General features: G+C 45.8%; 3 protein-coding genes across 5 annotated transcripts in view; 2 read left to right on the top strand and 1 right to left on the bottom strand.

Annotated features, from left to right (window-relative positions):
- Positions 1-4,648, top strand: part of LOC110507225 (1-phosphatidylinositol 4,5-bisphosphate phosphodiesterase eta-1) — a 145,352-nt gene extending 140,704 nt beyond the window's left edge. The window contains exons 20-21 of one of the 2 annotated variants that reach the window (XM_090224003.1): positions 449-476; positions 863-4,648. In XM_090224003.1, coding sequence (XP_090080129.1) covers positions 449-459 — 11 coding nt within the window. In that variant the 3' untranslated portion in view covers positions 460-476; positions 863-4,648. The remainder of the gene's footprint in view (positions 1-448; positions 477-862) is intronic. The other variant, XM_036964769.2, reaches the window with a different exon arrangement.
- Positions 4,649-5,647: 999 nt separating this feature from the next.
- Positions 5,648-11,594, top strand: LOC110508042 (extracellular calcium-sensing receptor-like). Its single transcript, XM_090223897.1, has 10 exons — positions 5,648-5,892; positions 6,652-6,860; positions 7,049-7,152; positions 7,914-8,093; positions 8,302-9,033; positions 9,245-9,454; positions 9,528-9,651; positions 9,779-9,972; positions 10,051-10,332; positions 10,436-11,594. The coding sequence occupies exons 1-10, from the start codon at positions 5,648-5,650 to the stop codon at positions 10,856-10,858; spliced, it is 2,703 nt and encodes a 900-aa protein (XP_090080023.1). The 3' UTR covers positions 10,859-11,594.
- A 4-nt stretch (positions 11,595-11,598) lies between these two features.
- LOC110508043 (extracellular calcium-sensing receptor) lies at positions 11,599-18,506 on the bottom strand. Of its 2 annotated transcripts, none has more exons than XM_090224013.1 (9): positions 18,225-18,506; positions 17,516-17,785; positions 17,253-17,339; positions 16,739-17,005; positions 16,172-16,378; positions 15,751-16,023; positions 15,346-15,573; positions 13,379-13,502; positions 11,599-13,286 (listed from the first exon to the last, which is right to left on the bottom strand). In XM_090224013.1, exons 2-9 carry the CDS (start codon positions 17,774-17,776, stop codon positions 12,373-12,375), a joined length of 2,361 nt encoding a protein of 786 aa, XP_090080139.1. In that variant the 5' UTR covers positions 17,777-17,785; positions 18,225-18,506; the 3' UTR covers positions 11,599-12,372. The 2 variants fall into 2 exon arrangements, with proteins under 2 accessions (XP_090080139.1, XP_021444165.3); XM_021588490.3 differs by having other exon boundaries at positions 17,516-17,810; positions 18,225-18,500.
- Positions 18,507-18,695: the final 189 nt, after the last annotated feature.

The raw sequence follows: 18,695 nt of genomic DNA on the forward strand, positions 1-18,695 counted from the left end.
GTAGACCTTCTCAGTAGACCTCACACACTCTTACATCAACCATAACAATTAACGGTATGCCATGTAACAAGCAATATGTTATAATAGATATCTAACATGTAAGAAGAAACCAACGCAAGAAACCAACCGACAGTGTAACAGCATCATGTTGCCTATTTCTCAGCGCAATACATGACCATAGGCTTACCTGTAAAGGCAGAGCAACTGACTTTGTTTGCTATATGTGTGACATGATGCTCAGAGTTGTTGTCCTGCGCTCTCAGTGAAACAGTGCTATGGGTCTTATATGAAATGTAATCCCTTTGCTTGTTTCTAACTCATCATTTTCTAAAATATAGAAATAAAAATGTGTTTTCATGTGAATTGACAAATCCAGGCACTCTATTCTTCCTCACTACTTTAACTTGCCTTTTCTGTTCCTTCTTCACTCTGTGGTGCTTCTCTGTAGTAGAGAACTGACTAGGATATCCCGCCAGGTAAACCAAAACACCTCCTAAGGTTGCCTCATCCTAAAACATCCCAGTATTACATCATGCCACTGATGTAACTTTGTAAAAATTTCAAAATGTACATTTTCCTTTAAAAAAATGTTTTTTTTTAAATTGATCCCTTTTGACCATCTGTTTTACGAAATGTGAAGTTCCCCCTAAAAAATGGATGTTCCTTCTGTTACCTGCACAGCCTCATTCTCCAACACCCCTCTCACAGTCATATTTGGTGGTACATTCCATTCGTCTCTGTGTTTGCTATTGGCTCGTATTGGACGGAATGTGTCGGTTGGTTGTTGGTTGACTTGGTGTTCTACGTACGGCTGTGATATGTTTGAACCTTTTCTGACTGTCTAACTTGTCTGTTTCCACAGGAACGTCCCCCTTTAACCAGCCCGGGTCCCACTCTGTGGAACTCGTCGTCGAATCATCCGCCTCCCTTGAGCACAAAGTGTTCACCCCTTCCATCAATCACAACAACGCACAGGATAACACCACCGAGTCTGACCAATCAGATGACACCTCCTACCTGGTCATTGGCCGAGGAGGAGGAACTGTAGATGGTGACTCCAAAAACCAAACACAAGACAGAGTCAACCCACCCAGCAAAGCTGAGGGCGTTTCTTCTCGCCAAAGGACGTTGTGTCACCTCAGCAGCTCAACAGAGACAGAGAGCAACTGTTTACACGTACCAAGTGAGAGCAGACCAGAGACAACATTACTTAGTACAACAAACACAGCAACTTCCTCCTCTCCTTCCTCTGAGCTCTCCATCTCACTACTGAATGTGGACCGGTCCGATCTGCAGAGCCCCGTCCACCTACAGGACAGCATCATCTCACATCTCATTGACGCCGTATCCCTCGGCAACGATACCACCAACGGGTCTATTTCCGCTCTGATTGGTCAGTTTGACCTCACCGGCGACCAGAATGATTTCACAATGAACTCTGACCCCCACACCCTCAGTGTCATGTCCTGTCTGTCCGATCCTGCTGTCTGGGACTCCAGCACACCCGATAAGGTTACCATAGACTATACCACCCGATATAAAGACCCACACACCATCTCCTCCCCCCGCAAGGCAATGAACGGACCTATCACTCCTCAAAAAGCAAGCCAGACCCCTAACCACGCGAACCAGAATCTACTCTCACCCCACCCCAAAACCTCCCACACAGACCCCAATGCGCCCCTTCTCTTCTCCAGTCCTGAGACCACGGAGCTGGAGGAGGTCTATACCATCCTGGATGAGGAGGTATTGTCTCCAGTCTCTGTCTACAACCTGAAGAAGCAGACCATCGGCAACATCCAGGCTGACTCTGAGGAGAACACACCCATGGGAAGCCTGGAGCCTTCCCCAGCCAAGGTGCCTCCTTTCCTAGGGGTAGAAGGCAATGGCAGCTGGGTGGGCTCACGGAGGGGTGTGGTGGAGGAGAAAGGAGAGGGCTACGGGGGTGAGTGTGATCCTAAAAGGTTGGGGTCAGTGGGAGAGTGGGGGTTGTCGTGGGGTTACACGTGCCTGTCCAACAACAGTACAGTGTCTGACCAATTCCTGTTGTGCCATGACACGGAAGGAAGTAGTCTGATGGAGGTGGAAATGAACGTGGACGAGGATCCACTGGAGATGACCCTGACATTACCGAGACACAACCATACCTGGGTCACTACCAGCCCAACCAAATGCTACGCTGCTCCTCAACTCCAGCTCTCCCAATGTTCTTCACCCGTCAACCAGCCCTCACACCAGCCCTCCCCTCGCCAAGCCCCATTGACAACCCCTCAAACTCAGCCCTCCTCCTGCAAAGGGCCCCCCAACCCCAGCCCCCTCCTCCTGAACAGCCATCCTTCCACTCATAGCAGACACAATACCAGAGCCTTCACCCAGCAGCACAGTTACAGTGGTCCCATCCAGCCCCAGACCAGGAGCTACCAGGGTGGGACAGGGGAAGGACAGGGTCAGGGAGAAGCGTCAGCCTGCTTCCAGAATGGGTTCTCCTCCTCAGAGTGTATGTCTGTTCTTTCTGGTCCAAGGTCTGTTAGCCTCCCCAGAGACAGAGGCCTGTACTCCCCCAGCTCAGACTGTAGTGTGGATTCCAGCCAGCGAGACTACGACTGCTTCAGACACTCTACTGCCTCGGCCTCCCACTACACCCAGCCCCAACCCCATCCCAAAACAGACATCCAGCTCCAACCCCTGACCCAAACCCAACCCCAATCAGACACCCAGCCCAAGCCACAAACTCAGCTCCAACCCCAATCTGGTCGCCCATTACTGCCCCTTTTGGGCTCCACCCTCACCCCTCCTCTACCTATCCTCAGACCATCCACAGCCCCCAGCCCCTGCAAGTCCAAGTCTCTGGGTGACCTGACATCTGAGGACATCTCCTGCAACTTCCACAGCAAGTACAACATCATCAGCCGCAGCTTTATCACCCCCTGTATGAGGGAGCGGAGGAGGATGAGGGGCCTGGGAGGTCTGTCCCAACGGCTGCAGTCTGCAGACCCCCTCACCGAGCAGTTACGCAAACTAGTCACACTAGAGGGGGATGACAGAGACGGGGACAGACCCCAGGCACCCCAGCTTACCCAGTTACCTCAGTTACAGATGCCCCCCAAACCCTTCATACCCCCATCCTGCCCCTCCTCAAACTTTGTCCCTGACACCCAGGAGGACTCCCCGCCCCTCCTCTCTCGCCGTCTCTCCTCTCGGAGCCAGAGCCGTGTGCGTCACATCAACAATCGTGCGCGAGAGAAGCAGCGGGAGGCTCTAAAGCCCCGGGACATGAGCGCCCCCTCCAGCGTGGGAGGGGTAGTGCTGCGTACTAAAGTAGCAGCATGTCAGAACCCCCCAGCTAACAGACACTCCACAGGCTCTTACATAGCGGGCTACCTGGACCAGCTGGAGGAAAGGGGGCTGCCTGAGGGGGGGTGCACCACACTGGGGTACGGATACGGAGATCATTATCATGATCACTCTCTGCTGCCCACAGACTCCTGTATACAATCAGAACCGGAGGTCTACTTCCTGCTCAGACTCTGAACCCACTTCCTGGTTATCACCTACATAGAATGATGTTATAATGTACTTCCAAAACGCAGCAAATCAGCTTCCTGCTTAGGACCAAGGGAAAAAACATATATCATGGTTGGGCTGTCCAATAATACTTTCAGATATAAAGTCAAGTACCTGATTGGGTCTGACAGTCTTGTTTTTTTATTCTTCTTCATGTCCTGATCAGAATGTTCTTTAAATGTAGTTTGAACAGACTGTTAAACTACTTCCTACTTTGATTGTACCCATTTCCTGTCCTGTCTGTTCTTGTAATTCTACTTCCTGTTCAAGCTAACGCCATCTACTATAAAGCAGAAAATAAGGAAACTTTACAAATGTGTTTAACTCTGAAGGGAAGTGTTGTCTTGGTCTTTGTACGTTTTAAATGTGTATTAGTATTATCAGAGGCCCACAGACATCAATGCAATGTCTATTTCACGTTAGTTCAACATTAAAATGACGTGGAGACAATGTTGATTCAACCAGTGTGTGCCCAGTGGGGGACCACTTTTAAGGGATGGGATCTGTTGCATCAAAGATCTTCCTCAAGTGTCCCTTCTCCTCTGATTGTCCTCTGTGTGCTGGTGTTGTTGGTACATATTCTGCTGTAGATTCGTTTTTAATTTAAGGTGTTGTCATTTAGTTGTTCTGTTTTCTGCATGTTAAATGTCCAGCATGACTATGCATCGATCTGTAGACATCACAGTGCACTACTATCTTTTCACAGAATAAGTAATAGTGGGATTGGATGAAATACTCGGACTTCTTGCTTGCTCTGACTTCTCGCTTTCTAATGTTTTAAAAATTATCACATGTGAAACTTTTTGAGTTTACATGCTTGAATTTTTTTTTTACAATTAATTTAATACAGACTGCAACAAAAAAGGGTGAAAATTGGGAGCTGGTTATTAAAAAAACGAGATGTTTACAAGAACTGAAACACACAGTGGAATAGGTTGATAAGGGTGTTTCGACTAGACCAAGTTGCATGTTTTTATTCTTCTTTTCACTGTTAAACCCATCCTTCTTTCTTTGTATGGTCACTCGGAACATTACTGTGAGCATTTTCCTACTGATGTAATAAAATTCATAAAAAATGTGACTTGAACGTCTGAATGTCTGTCTGTTTGATTACTGGTCTTCTATCTTGATGTTTGTTTTTGGTGTCTTTTCTTCTTTCTATTTTCCACCATCTTTCTCTCCATTTCTCTCTCTATTTACCACCCTATTTCTCTCACCGACACACTCTCTAATTGTATTCTGTGCTTATCGGTGTTGTAGCCACCGGGGTATACAACCAGTCTTGCCATGGCATGTACACACACACACACGCACACGCACACACACACAGTTCCCCTCCCTGCCTGTGTTTTTTGTATCTTGCTGTGTGTGGATAATGGGATGTAATTGCTTGTGAAATGAGCAGTAAGGAAGATGAGAGAGAGAGAGCACCTGTGGCCATCTAAATCCTCAAACTATTTGGAGATTAAGTCACACTAGCCCTTCAGTCCTGGTCCTTGTACCTCCGTCACCCCCCTTCCTCACCCCACCATAATTCCATGATTGGTGCAGCACAAAACTAAAAACATATTTTTCAAAATTAAAAGTACCCCTGTCACCCTTGTCTCTAATCGTTTTGTGCTATCCCTAACAGCAACACTCAGGAGGCCTGTGATTTAGGGTCTCAGTGTGTCATCTTGTTTACTCTGTGTCTTCTCTATGATCTCTGGTCATTATAAATACACTCCCTTATCCTCCACTGGGCCAGATCAGAGGAGGCTGCTGCCAGACCAAGAGACTGATAGAGACTGGTCGACTACCCAAGCTTGTCTTCACCTGACGAAGAACCACTGAGGCTGATCTGTGCTACATAAAACATCTGGGAGCAAAGTCCATTAACTTTCCCCCACCAGGCTGGATGTAAAGACTGGGAGAATTTCTGATCATAATCTTTACACTCTTTTTGACTCATCTGTATGTTTCATCATTACAACTGTGGTGTAGTTTTTCATGTTTTATTCAGTATTTAGAAATTACATTGGGACAGGTTTTGGTCTGGTCTGGTCAACTGCCTTCCTGTCTGTGTGTCCAGAGGAGCTCCCCCATGTCCCCCTGGTTCACCTGGCTGACACCGGCCATTCCCCTGCTACTGCCCTGGCTGGTCAGGGATGGGTCAGGGATGGGTCAGGCAACTGTGTGTTCACGGTGGGATAGTTCGGTTGGTCTGGATGACCGTGGTCTCTTCCAGGAAGGTGAAGTCGTGATCGGTGGTCTCATCCCCTTCCATAACCTCCCTCCTGCTCCAGACCTGAGCTTCAGCCAACCCCCTGACCTGCAGGCCTGTGTCAAGTAAGTTATTTCATTTATTTCTGTTCTCTAACTTTTTTATCACACTTTTCTTGCGTCTTTCTTTTCAAAGCTTGTTGAAATGAGATTTTAATCCTTGTTTATTCTTTTGATGTAAGTCATTTTCTTTCATTTTATTTTTAGCAGGACACTTTTCTTTCTTTATTTTCCTAGCCTTATTTTTGTTTCATGTCAGACTTGATCTAAATGTTGTTCTCTTCAGAAGACTGGAAAATGGACCATTGGACTTTTTAAAACTTTTTACACAGAATCTTAATCAATTAAAATTGAAATGCTAAATGTTTTGCTGTTGACACAGAATCATAATCACTTCAAAATTAATTGCAAAATTGTTTTTACAGACAATTTCAAATCTGATGTTAACAAATTGTCTGCAAAACAATTTCAATCTTTGTTTTTGTCCAACTTCTCTCTTCAATTCTAATGTGTGTCATCTCAGAGAGAGAGACTGTATTTGCTGTAGCACGGTGCTCTATTTCTCTGAGTACAATGAGGCACGGCATATTTCTTGTAAATGCAAACACCTAAATAATATTGCTGTCACAGATTGGGGTATTTTTCCATCGTGTTCAGCATGAAATATATTTTTGTTGTGTTGTTTTATGTTGAATGTTGTTTCTCCTCACAATAAATGACATGAATCTGATTACAGGCTTACATCATCCTCAATTACACATGATGAATGTTTCTCTGTCATTCTCGCTCTCTCTCCTGTCTCATGTTTCACATCCCTGCTCTCAGTTTCCAAGAGGAACCATTGCAATGGGCACATGCGCTGGTGTTTGCGGTGGACGAGATTAACCGCAACCCCTTCCTGCTGCCGGGGGTTCAGCTGGGCTACCGTATCCTGGACAGCTGTAATCAGCACCCCTGGAGCCTGCGAGGGGCACTGTCCCTGGTGTCAGGGGGGAACATCAGATGTGAAACTACAGAGATTTATAACCTCAAATGTGATTTTAACCACTAACCTCAACCTCATCTTTACCTAAAATTAAAACGTAATGAAATGTATTTGCCAAATAGCCACTAATATTGTGGATATCCTACACTAAATTAATAACAAATACTGTAGTTCATGTACTTGGTATCATGTGGTTCTGATTAAACATCCATGTTATGGGTGTTCTGTCCTGTCCAGCACAGCCATCTAGTGACTGCCCTGTTCCTCTGGTCATTGGTGATGCATCGTCCACTCAGACCATCATCCTGGCCAGGACCCTGGGGCCTCTCTCTGTGCCTGTGGTCAGTCTCTCTCCACACAACCAGGAAGTGCAATGGCTAAAATTGCCATAATACTTTAATTCATCATATTTCAGATAGTCTAGTATTTACTGAGATATTTTTTGAGGGTATTTGGTACCTCATACATTTTTTTTTGATGTGATTGTGTCCTTAGTCTCTCTCTCAACAACCAGGTTATATACTGAGTGGACAAAACTTTAGGAACACCTGCTCTTATATGACATAGACTGACCCAGTGAATCCAAGTGAAAGATAAGATCCCTTATTGATGTTACTTGTTAAATTCACTTCAGTCAGTAAAGATGAAGGGGAGGAGACAAGTTAAAGGATTTAAAATATTTTTTTTAAGCCTTGAGAAAATTGAGACATGGATTGTGTATATTGGCCATTCAGAGGGTGAATGTGCAAGACAAAAGATTGTGAACGTGGTATGGTAGTAGGTGCCAGGCACACAGGTTTGTGTCAAGAACTGCAATGCCGTGTGTACCAAGAATGATTCACCACATCCAGCCAACTTGAAACAACTGTGGGAAGCATTGGAGTCAACATGGACCAGCATCCCTATGGAACTCTTTCGACACTTGTATAGTCCATGCCCCAACGAATTGAGGCTGTTTTGAGGGCAAATGGGGGTGCAACTCAAGGTGTTCTTAATGTTTTGTACACTCAGCTAGAAAGATTGTGATAATGCTTTAATGACTTATAATTCATCTGGTCTGGTATTTAGTGAGAAATGATTGATTCAATGGCGTTGTCCTCAGATCAGTTACCAGGCCAGCTGTGGCTGTCTCAGTGACAAACAGGAGTTCCCTAACTTCTTCAGGACCATCCCCAGTGATGTCTACCAGGCCCTCACCATGGCCCGGCTCACCTGGCTCTTGGGATGGACCTGGGTCGGGGCTATTGCTGTAGACAACGACTACGGTCGTCTGGCCATACAGGTGTTTCTTTATTTTACTTCAAATTTTGTTTGCGACTTTGTAAATTCTTCCTCAGTTTACAGAAAAATAAATGCAGAATTTAATTTACATCACAAAACAATTGTATAGAAAACTGTAATTTGTTTATTTACATTATCTCGAACACTGGATGCTTAAAAAAAATATTTTCATCAACTTAGTATCAGTATTGTGACAATTTGATCCCCAGGTGTTTGAGGAGGAGATTCGGGGGACGGGGGTGTGCCTGGCGTTCTTTGAGACCCTCAACCGGGCAAACCTGGTGAGGGATGTGAAGCGAGCAGCAGACACGGTCCAGGCCTCGACAGCGCGGGTGATCCTGGTCTTCCTCTGGTACACTGACATGGGGGCGTTACTCCTGGAGCTGGGGAGGAGAAACGTGACGGACAGGCAGTTTCTGGCCAGTGAGGCATGGAGCACCAGCGGACAACTCCTACGAAACCCCGCCCTCTTTAACGTCGCTCAGGGCGTCGTGGGTGTGGCTATCCGCAGTGCACCTATTCCTGGCTTTGAGGCCCACCTTCGAAGTCTCAACCCCTCTCGTCGTCCCGGAGATGTCCTGTTGAAGGAACTCTGGGAAACGGTGTTTGGGTGTAGCCCTGGAGCAGCACATGGACACGGCACGTCTCTGCTCCCCTTTCCCCTTCCTCCAACCCCCTCTGTGTCACTACCACACACCCCTCCTCCCACCTCCAGTTCCCCTCATCCACGCCTGGCCTCCTGCAGTGGGGCAGAGACTCTGGAGGGGATACAGAGCCCCTTCACAGACACCTCCCAGCTGAGAATAACCTATAACGTGTACCTGGCTGTGTATTCTGCAGCCCACGCCCTCCACAGCCTGCTGTCCTGCCCCCAGAGAGACAGCCCTAACTGGGGCAGCAGCTTCACCTGCTCCCTTCCTTACAACATCAGCCCAGCGGAGGTACTCTCATCTATTGCCCGTGTTAATTAGACATGATTTGGAAACACAAATAAATCAGGGGGGGAATTGGTCATGCCAATGTAATCCTTTTTTTGTTATTTAATATCAATTAATATTAATGTCCACTTAACAGTCACTATGGGGATATGTTTTGAGTTATTACATCATATTAACAGTGTAATGGTCATGTTTGTGTCTCCACTCCTCCAAGCTGTTGCAGCACCTGAACCAGGTTAACTTCACCACTCCACTTGGGGAGCCGTTCTACTTCCGGGGCGCGGACGTCCCTGCTGTGTACGACCTTGTGAACTGGCAGGCCACACCCCAGGGATTGCTCAAACTTGTCACAGTTGGCCGTGTAGACGGGTCTAATCTCCTCATCAACCAATCAGCCATCCAGTGGAACACAGGATCTAATATGGTAAGAAATACCATTTTTAAAACATGAAGTGAATGGTTTTGTTCAAATGAAATGATTTACATGGCATGTACAGGTGCCTGTGTCAGTGTGCAGTGACAGCTGTCCCCCAGGCACCCGTGTAGCCAGGAAGAAGGGTGAGCCTGTCTGCTGCTTCGACTGCATCTCCTGTGCTGAGGGAGAGGTCAGCAACACCACAGGTCAGTGAACTGAATATCATCAGTCTTCTCACATCACTGAGGTGGGTGGTTATTCCCACAGTCTGTTGTGTGTTAATGCTTACTTAAGACTTATTAGACTGAATAATTAATGATGCTTTTCTCCCAGGCTCTTTGCAATGTGACCGGTGTCCTCTGGAGTTCTGGTCCAACAGCCATCGGACCGCCTGCATCCCTCGTCAGCTCGAGTTCCTCTCCTTCAATGACGTGATGGGCGTCACCCTGACCACTGTTGCCGTGTGCGGCGCTGTGGCAACAGTGGCTGTGTTTATGTTCTTTGTGTACCACCGCCACACCCCTCTGGTAAGAGCTTTAATAAAGTGTTGAATGGGATCAAATTGAGAATTCTTATATGGTACCATGTGTGTGTAACCCTTCCAGGTGCGGGCCAACAACTCGGAGCTGAGCTTCCTGCTTCTCCTGTCACTCAAGCTCTGCTTCCTGTGTTCATTGGTGTTCATTGGCCGTCCCTCTGTGTGGGCGTGTCGGATCCGCCAGGCAGCATTTGGGGTCATCTTCGTGCTCTGCCTCTCCTGCCTCCTGGTCAAGACCATCGTGGTTCTGGCTGCGTTCCGCTCAGCCAGGCCCGGTGCTGGGCAGCTGATGAGGTGTTTTGGACCCGTTCAGCAGAGAGGGAGTGTCTTCCTCTTTACCAGTGTTCAGGTGAGCACTTTAACATTAAAATAACTTCAAAGTCACCCAACTGAATTAATCAGTCATCTATAAGATATTTAAATTGTGTTTGTAATTGTGTTTGTAAACGCAGGTGATCATCTGTGCCGTGTGGCTGTCCACGAGCCCTCCCCTGCCTTACCGTGACCTAGGCCTCAAGGGGTCAAAGGTCATCCAGGAGTGTGAGGTTGGCTCTGTGGTTGGCTTCTCTCTGTTGCTGGGCTACATTGGCCTGCTGGCCTCCCTCTGTCTCCTCTTAGCCTTCCTGGCCAGGAAACTCCCAGACAACTTCAACGAGGCCAAGCTCATCACCTTCAGCATGCTGATCTTCTGTGCTGTGTGGATTTCATTCGTCCCTGCCTACATCAGCTCTCCTGGGAAGTACGCAGACGCTGTGGAGATATTCGCCATCTTAGCTTCCAGCTTTGGGTTACTGCTATGCATCTTCGCTCCGAAGTGTTACATCATCCTCCTGAGACCAGAGAGAAACACCAAGAAACACATGATGTCCAAATAGAAACCACCAAGAAAGACATGATGTCCAATTAGAAACCACCAAGAAACACATGATATCCAATTAGAAACCAGCAGGAAACACATGATGTCCAAATAGGAACCACCAAGAAACACATGATGTCCAATTAGAAACCACCAAGAAAGACATGATGTCCAATTAGAAACCACCAAGAAACACATGATGTCCAATTAGAAACCACCAAGAAACACATGATGTCCAAATATAGTCTTCAATGTGTTTAGTTAATCACACCATCTCACTGTTGTTTTGTATGGTAAAACCTTAACAAGGAATTACATGATACATTGTATAATACTTACCGGCAAGTTACATATTTAACAGTCAATACCTAAAGTTGATGGACACAAATGAACAGGACTTTTCTACCCTGCTGGGAGTGTATGTTTCTAATGATTCAAAAGTGAGTCAGCAGTGACTCATAGTTGAGTCAAGTGAATCAATAGTTAGTCAACAGTGAATCAACACTTAGTAAGTCTTCCTCTGAATCACAATATGACTCTTCTTTTCATTAGATTTTAATGACATCCATTTCTCCCCTGAATGTCAGTTCTGAAAACAAATCAGTTCAATTAGATATGGTTAAGAAAAATGTTGTTTTCTCCTTTCACATTTTATGAGGTGTGTAATTCTCTATTCCAATATGACACAGTTTCCTGAAATTTTAATAAAATATATCGCTAAATTTCAACTGTTCAATAAAAACACATTCAAGCAACTCCTTTCAGGTCAAACTGTTTTATTAAATGAAAATGTGCATTAATGAATAATTCATTCATTGGTGAATAAGTGTGGCAGCAGAATCCTTGAGAAGGAACAGGGAAGTTAAGCTGTTCCACACGATGTGATGATACGATCGAAAGCCTTTCGATGCAGAAACCCACTCATCGGGGATAACCCATCCCATAGAATATTAAAGCCACGCACACAGACAAATTAAATACATTCAAAGCCTACTTAACAGGCCAAGGAAATAATATTTAGTCACAGAACATCATAATTATAATCAATAACATGCACATGCACACATCACTAGAGTGCTAACAAAACAATTACATCTCTTTGATTTAATTTATTGCCATCAAACTACAAACAGAAGTGGAAACAAAAAGGAGGTACTTCAAACTATTTGAGACCATCAAACTCTGTTACTATACATTTCTCCTTTCCTTTCTTTGCATGACAGAATGTGAAGCAAATCCCTAGCAGGCATAGTACCTCCACCTAGTGTTCATATTTCAGATCAGCACAGAGGACGTGTAGAAGACAAGGAGAGGAATCCACTGTAAGCTGCTGTTATGGTATTGAGCCTATGGGAGAATCTCAAGTACTTTTCCGTGATTCCTCGTGTCCTCTCTCCTCTGTCTCCTTTTCAAAACTCAATGAATGAGAAGGTTAGATATCCCACCCCTCCTGACCTTCTAATCTAATTGGTTTTGAGATGAAAGCGAGGAGAGAGGATGTGAGTAATCAAGGAAATGGAACAAAGATTCTCCCTATGTCTTGGTTGAGGCCCGGCCCATCAGAGCCTTCTTGGTGTTCCTCTCTGGCTTCAGCAGGATGATGTAACACTTTGGGCCGAACAGCGCCACCAGGATGCCAAAGCTGGAAGCTAAGATGGCGAATATCTCCACAGCGTCTGCATACTTCCCAGGAGAGCTGATGTAGGCAGGGACGAAGGATATCCAGACAGCACAGAAATTCAGCATACTGAAGGTGATGAACTTGGCCTCGTTGAAGTTGTCTGGAAGATTCCTTGCCAGGAAAGCCAAGAGGAAGCTAAGGAACGCCAAGAGGCCGATGTAGCCTAACAACGCTCCAAACCCTGCTACCGACCCCACCACACACTCATATACAATCTTATCATTATGGTAGCGCGTGTTTTTGTGTGGAGTTGGAGAGGCTGAAACCAGCCAGGCTGTGCAGATAGCAGCCTGGAATGAGGTGAGAACCAGGACTGTTCCTCTCTGCTGCCCAGCACCAAACCACTTCAGGCTTGCCTTCCCCCCAGGCTTAGAGGTCCTGAACACAGCCAGCACCACCATTGTCTTCACCAGTATACAGGAGACACAGAGAACAAAGCTGATACCAAATGCTGCATGCCTCAGCTGACACGTCCATAGCCGGGGCCGGCCAATGAACAGCAGTGAGCACAGGAAGCAGAGTTTGAGTGACAGAAGAAGAAGGAAGCTGAGCTCAGAGTTGTTGGCCTTGACAACAGGCGTGTTCCGGTAGTGGGTGAAGATTCCGAGGACCACTGCACAGATGAGGGCTCCTAGCAACGAGGCGGTCATCAAGGAGATGCCCAGTGCTTCCTGGTAAGAGAGGAACTCAACCCTCTTAGGGATGCAGAGGTCACGCTCCGGGCTGGACCAGAAGTCCTCTGGACACCTCGAGCACTTGGCCGAGTCTGACAGAAATGCATACATAGAAAATGTGGATAACATTTTCTCCAGCCCCAAACCACACTCAAATTCTTTAAATGATATTAATTTCACTGACCTGTTGTGTTGCTGACCTCTCCCTCAGCACATGAGATGCAGTCGAAGCAGCAGACAGGCTCCCCCTTCTTCCTGGCTACACGGGTGCCTGGGGGACAGCTCTCACTGCATACTGATCGTGGGGGCTATAAGGACGAAGTTGAGCGGGAATTTAAGCTTTATTTATCTAGGCAAGTCAGTCAAAGAACAATTTATTTTTTACAAAGATTACCAAGGAGGGAGAATCAGACTTTAATATGCCCATAATTATACACCCATAATTACACACCCATGTTTATTCACCCATGTTTAATGCTTCTTTGCCCTCCACTGGTATAATTTGACACTGTTTCTGTTGCAGTAGTGAAATATAACTACAGTTGAAGTGGGAAGTTTACATACACTTAGGTAGGAGTCATTAAAACTTGTTTTTCAACCACCCCACAAACGTCTTGTTAACAAACTATAGAATTTGGCAAGTCGGTTAGGACATCTACTTTGTGCATGACAAGTCATTTTTCCAACAATTGTTTACAGACAGATTTTTTCTCTTATAATTTACAGTATCATAATTCCAGTTGGTCAGAAGTTTATATTCACTAAGTTGACTGTGCTTTTAAACAGCTTGGAATATTCCAGAAAATTATGTCATGGCTTTAGAAGCTTCTGATAGGCTAATTGACATCATTTGAGTCAATTGGATGTGTACCTGTTTATGTATTTCAAGGCCTACCTTCACACTCTGTGCCTCTTTGCTTGACATCGTGGGAAAATCAAACGAAATCAGCCAAGACCTCAGATTTTTTTTTGTAGATCTCAAAAACTCTGATTCATTGGGAGCAATTTCCAAATGCCTGAAGGTACCACCTTCATCTGTACAAACAATAGTACGCAAGTATAAACACCATGGGACCATGCAGCCGTCATCCTGCTCAGGAAGGAGACGCGTTCTGTCTCCTAGAGATGAACGCACTTTGGTGCGAAAAATCTAAATCAATCCCAGAACAACAGCAAAAAACCTTGTGAAGATGGAGGAAACAGGTACAAAAGTATCTATATCCACAGTAAAACGAGTCCTATATCGACATATCCTGAAAGGCCGCTCAGCAAGGAAGAAGCCACTGCTCCAAAACCACCATAAAAAAGCCAGACTACGGTTTCCAACTGCACATGGGGACAAAGCTCATACTTTTTGGAGAAATGTCCTCTGTTCTGATGAAACATTAATAAAACTGTTTGGCCATAATGACCATCGTTATGTATGGATGAAAAAGGGGGAGGCTTGCAAGCCGAAGAACACCTTCACAACCGTGAAGCACGGGTGTGGCAGCATTATGTTGTGGGGGTGCTTGCTGCAGGAGGGACAGGTGCACTTCACAAAATAGACGGCATCATGAGGTAGTAAAATTACGTGAATATATTGAACCAACATCTCAAGACAACAGTCAGGAAGTTAAAGCTTGGTCGCAAATGGGTCTTCCAAATGGACAATGACTCCAAGCTTACTTCCAAAGTTGTTGCAAAATGGCTTAAGGACAACAAAGTCAAGGTATTGGAGTGGCCATCACAAAGCCCTGACCTCAATCCTATAGAAAATTTGCGGGCAGAACTGAAAAAGCATTTGCGAGCAAGGAGGCCTACAAACCTGACTCAGTTACACCAGCTCCATCAGAAGAAATGGGGAGTGGGAGGCTACCTGAAACATTTGAACCAAGTTAAACAATTTGAAGCCAATGCTACCAAATACTAATTGAGTGTATGTAAACTTCTGACCCACTGGGAATGTGATGAATGAAATAAAAGCTGAAAAAAAATTCTCTCTACTCTTATCCTGACATTTCACATTCTTAAAATAAAGTGGTGATCCTAACTGACCTAATTCAGGGAATCAGGATTAAATGTCAGGAATTGTGAAAAACTGAGTTTAAATGTATTTGGATAAGGTGAATGTAACTTCTGACTTCAACTGTATTTAACTTTACAACTAACCTTTTTTGACTCAAAGTTCCAAAAAATTCTGTCCTCGTCCAGTGTGAGCTCTTGTCCTGCGGGGGCTGATTCGTCCATCACACCCACATTCTCCACCTGAACGCTCCCGTCCTGGAGCCACGCCCAGTTCATGATGTCATAGATGGCCAAGGCATCCCCGTTGTCATCGAAAGAAACGCGATCACCTAACCCTGTGGTGAACTTAACCCTCTCCAGGTAATGGACCAGCTGGTCAGAGGAGGGGGATGGAGGGAACAGAGGGAAGAGAGGAAAGAGGAGGAGATTATGTAGACAAAAGACAGTATGAGGTCAGCGGACCTTGACTTAGAAAACAGGAAAAGGAAGTAAACAGTTGGCAAAGTGTACGTCTGCATCTGTTTGTGTGTGATTGTGTGTGTGTCCCACCTGCCAGGGCTCCAGTCTCTCTAGACTGGCACAGCTGTGCCCACTGAAAGGTCCTCTCCCTGGCACACACTGCAGAAGGTCATGCAGGGCATGGGCCAGGGCGTACACTGCCTTATACGCGCTATACTCCGGCCTGAGCTCAGACACGTCCCCATAGTTGGTCTCCACATCCCTCAGGTCCTCCTGACCTGTACATACATCACCCCCAGCCTCCACCCAACCTGCTGGGGGCTCCAACCTGCACCCAAACACAGCCTCCCAGAACTGTCTCACCTTAACAGAACAGAGAAGGAAATGTTATAGAGATTTTTTCTTCTATATTGTAGAATTTATAGGCAAAGTAGCCCTTTAAATGTTTTAAACATAATGTATGAAGTAATTAAATAAATTATTGGAGTTAAAAGACAACAAAATACTTTACCATGTTGTTTCCAGGGTTATTGTCAGGTTGGTCGTTGGGGCGGATGCTAAGCAGGAAGTCCCTGAGGCCGGGTATCTCTCCACGACGGATGGCGATACCCAGGGTACCCCCCAGGTAGGGCATGAGACGGGGGGTGTGAAACACAGAGGAGGAGGACCAGGCTTCACTGGCAATCCACTGGAGACCCTTCACATTCTGCACCACCACCTTGTAAAACAGGTTTTATACTTTATAATCAGAACCACCCCAATGGTAATACGCTGTAACACTTTTATACAGTGTTGTTTGAGAGAGTAACATCCTACAGCTGTTATGGCTGTTATGTCTGTAGAATGCATTTGATGATAGTTTGAGGAAAATACGTGCTTACTATGACTGTGATATGTGGGTGTCCCCCCCAAGATATCTTAGGATGGGTGCACTAACTGTCCAGCGACACCGACATGTAAAATATATGCACACATCACTGACTGTAAGTGTCTCTGGATTAGAGCCTCTGAAACTAAAATGTGAATGTATTGTAAGAGTTATTTTAGATCAACTGTCAAGATAAAATAATCTCTGAACCTCATCCACCAGAGGGAGCAGGTAGGCCTCGACGGAGAACACCACCACCACACGAGCAGAGGAGCTCTTGATCTCTCCCACGATCCTCTGCAGCTCAGTGGGGCGGTTGTCTTTGGGCAGGACCTGGGAATAGGCCACACAGCCCCCTGACTCGGCCAGGCTTGAGTGGAAGGACCGGGCAGCATGAACTCCGTAGTCATCATCACTGAACACCAGTCCCACCCAGGTCCAACCCAACCGACGTAGGATCTGGATCATGGCTCGCACCTGAGATCACATCAACAGAGATTAGACATTACTGGTGTTATTACAGAGACTGGAGAGTATAGAGAGATCAGCATAAACTACATACATTCTTTTTGTCACCTTTTATTTAGCCTTATCTAAGCTTTTTTTAATTTACCCTTATATTTAACAGTAAATGCAATAACACAGTATGAAGTGTATAGTGAGTATACATGGGAGCTGACGGTTCACTGTGTAATCATGTCATTGTAGCCTTCTAGAGACAGACCTGGAAGGAATCACTGGGGATGGTTCTGAAGAAGGATGGGTATTTTCCCCGGTCGCTCAGACAGGAACACGTGGCGTAATGACTCACCTGAGGGAGAGAAATATACAATGATTAATTTGTTATTCTTCAATGAATTAATATAATAGTAATGTTTCATGCCTAGACACATGTAAGACCTAGTGTTTCTCACTCAAAGTGTGCTTTTGGAATACAAGAAGGACATTTCCAACAATGATGTCATCTTTCTATTCTTTCTGATTTACCATGGGAACCCGGAACAGCCCTAGGACACTGGAGATGGCGATGGAGTGTGTAGACCCTGGGTCTCCCACAATCCCTAGCACCGGGGGCGACCCAGAACAAGTCTCATCCAAAAAGAACTCTTTCTCTGTCCCACTGGCCAATGACATGGCAGCACGGAGCGATACGCCCAACTTCTGGCAGTTGTCGTAGAGTTGGTATCCGAGCGTGATGTTTGGCAGAAGGTCAGGGTTTCTGTTGATCTCATCTACAGCAAACGCCATAGTCTGGGCCTGCTGGAAACCAAAACTGGTAAAACTGAAAAGGAACATTCAATCAATTTGTAAATGTTTTAAATCGCTCTAGAGGTGTTGAACCCTGTGCACCTCTTAAAGGGTGTTTGAGACAGTGCTGTCTTAAGGGATTGAGAGGAGAAAACAAGTTACTTTTTTCAAGGATAGATAATAAAATAGCTTTATCTTAAAGGTAAATTTGCTTAGAAAACAGGAATAATGATTGAAAACAATGGAATACACACAATTTATTCACAGATATTTTGAAACCAAAATGTACTATTCACCAATGTAACAAGAACCCAGTAGGTCTTCGGCACCAGGGTTGGTTAACACTGATCATAGTGAGGCTTCTTATAGTAGGGATGTCTAGCTGTCCTTTTTAGGAGAGGTGCAGACACACATCCAGTCCAGTCCAGTCCAGTAGATGAATACTCACCCCTCACAGTAGAGCTGCTGGGGTTCTGATGTGAAAGATAGCTCAGGGAACACAGTGAAGTAGTGGACCTCAAACAGGCCTCCCAGAATCACATCACCCTTCTGGTACATCCCATTTAGACTGAAATGCTCCCGCAGACGACAGGATGAGGAAGTGGACGAGGCAGAGGAGTAGTTCAATAGAAGGCTCAGAGAAGAGGAGTTCAGTATCATGACTATAGATAAGTAAAGGTTAATATATTGCCTGACCCTCATAGCTGTACTCTGTCTCTCCCCCTCTCTCTCTTGCTTACTCTCTCTCCCTCTCTTTTATATTGTCAGCGGAGGTTGACACTGTAAAGCAGGGAGAGGAGTGGCAGGGGGAGGGAGTTGGGGGGGGAGGGGGGGTGGCAGGGGGTATGCAGGGTGGAGGGATTGCAGAGGTAGGGGAGGGTTGTTAGGGGGAGGGGGTGAGAGTAGCAGGTAGGAGCTG

Source organism: Oncorhynchus mykiss, chromosome 27, assembly GCF_057628025.1.
Source record: "Oncorhynchus mykiss isolate SJ-2025 chromosome 27, ASM5762802v1, whole genome shotgun sequence".
Taxonomy (NCBI): Eukaryota; Metazoa; Chordata; class Actinopteri; order Salmoniformes; family Salmonidae; genus Oncorhynchus; species Oncorhynchus mykiss.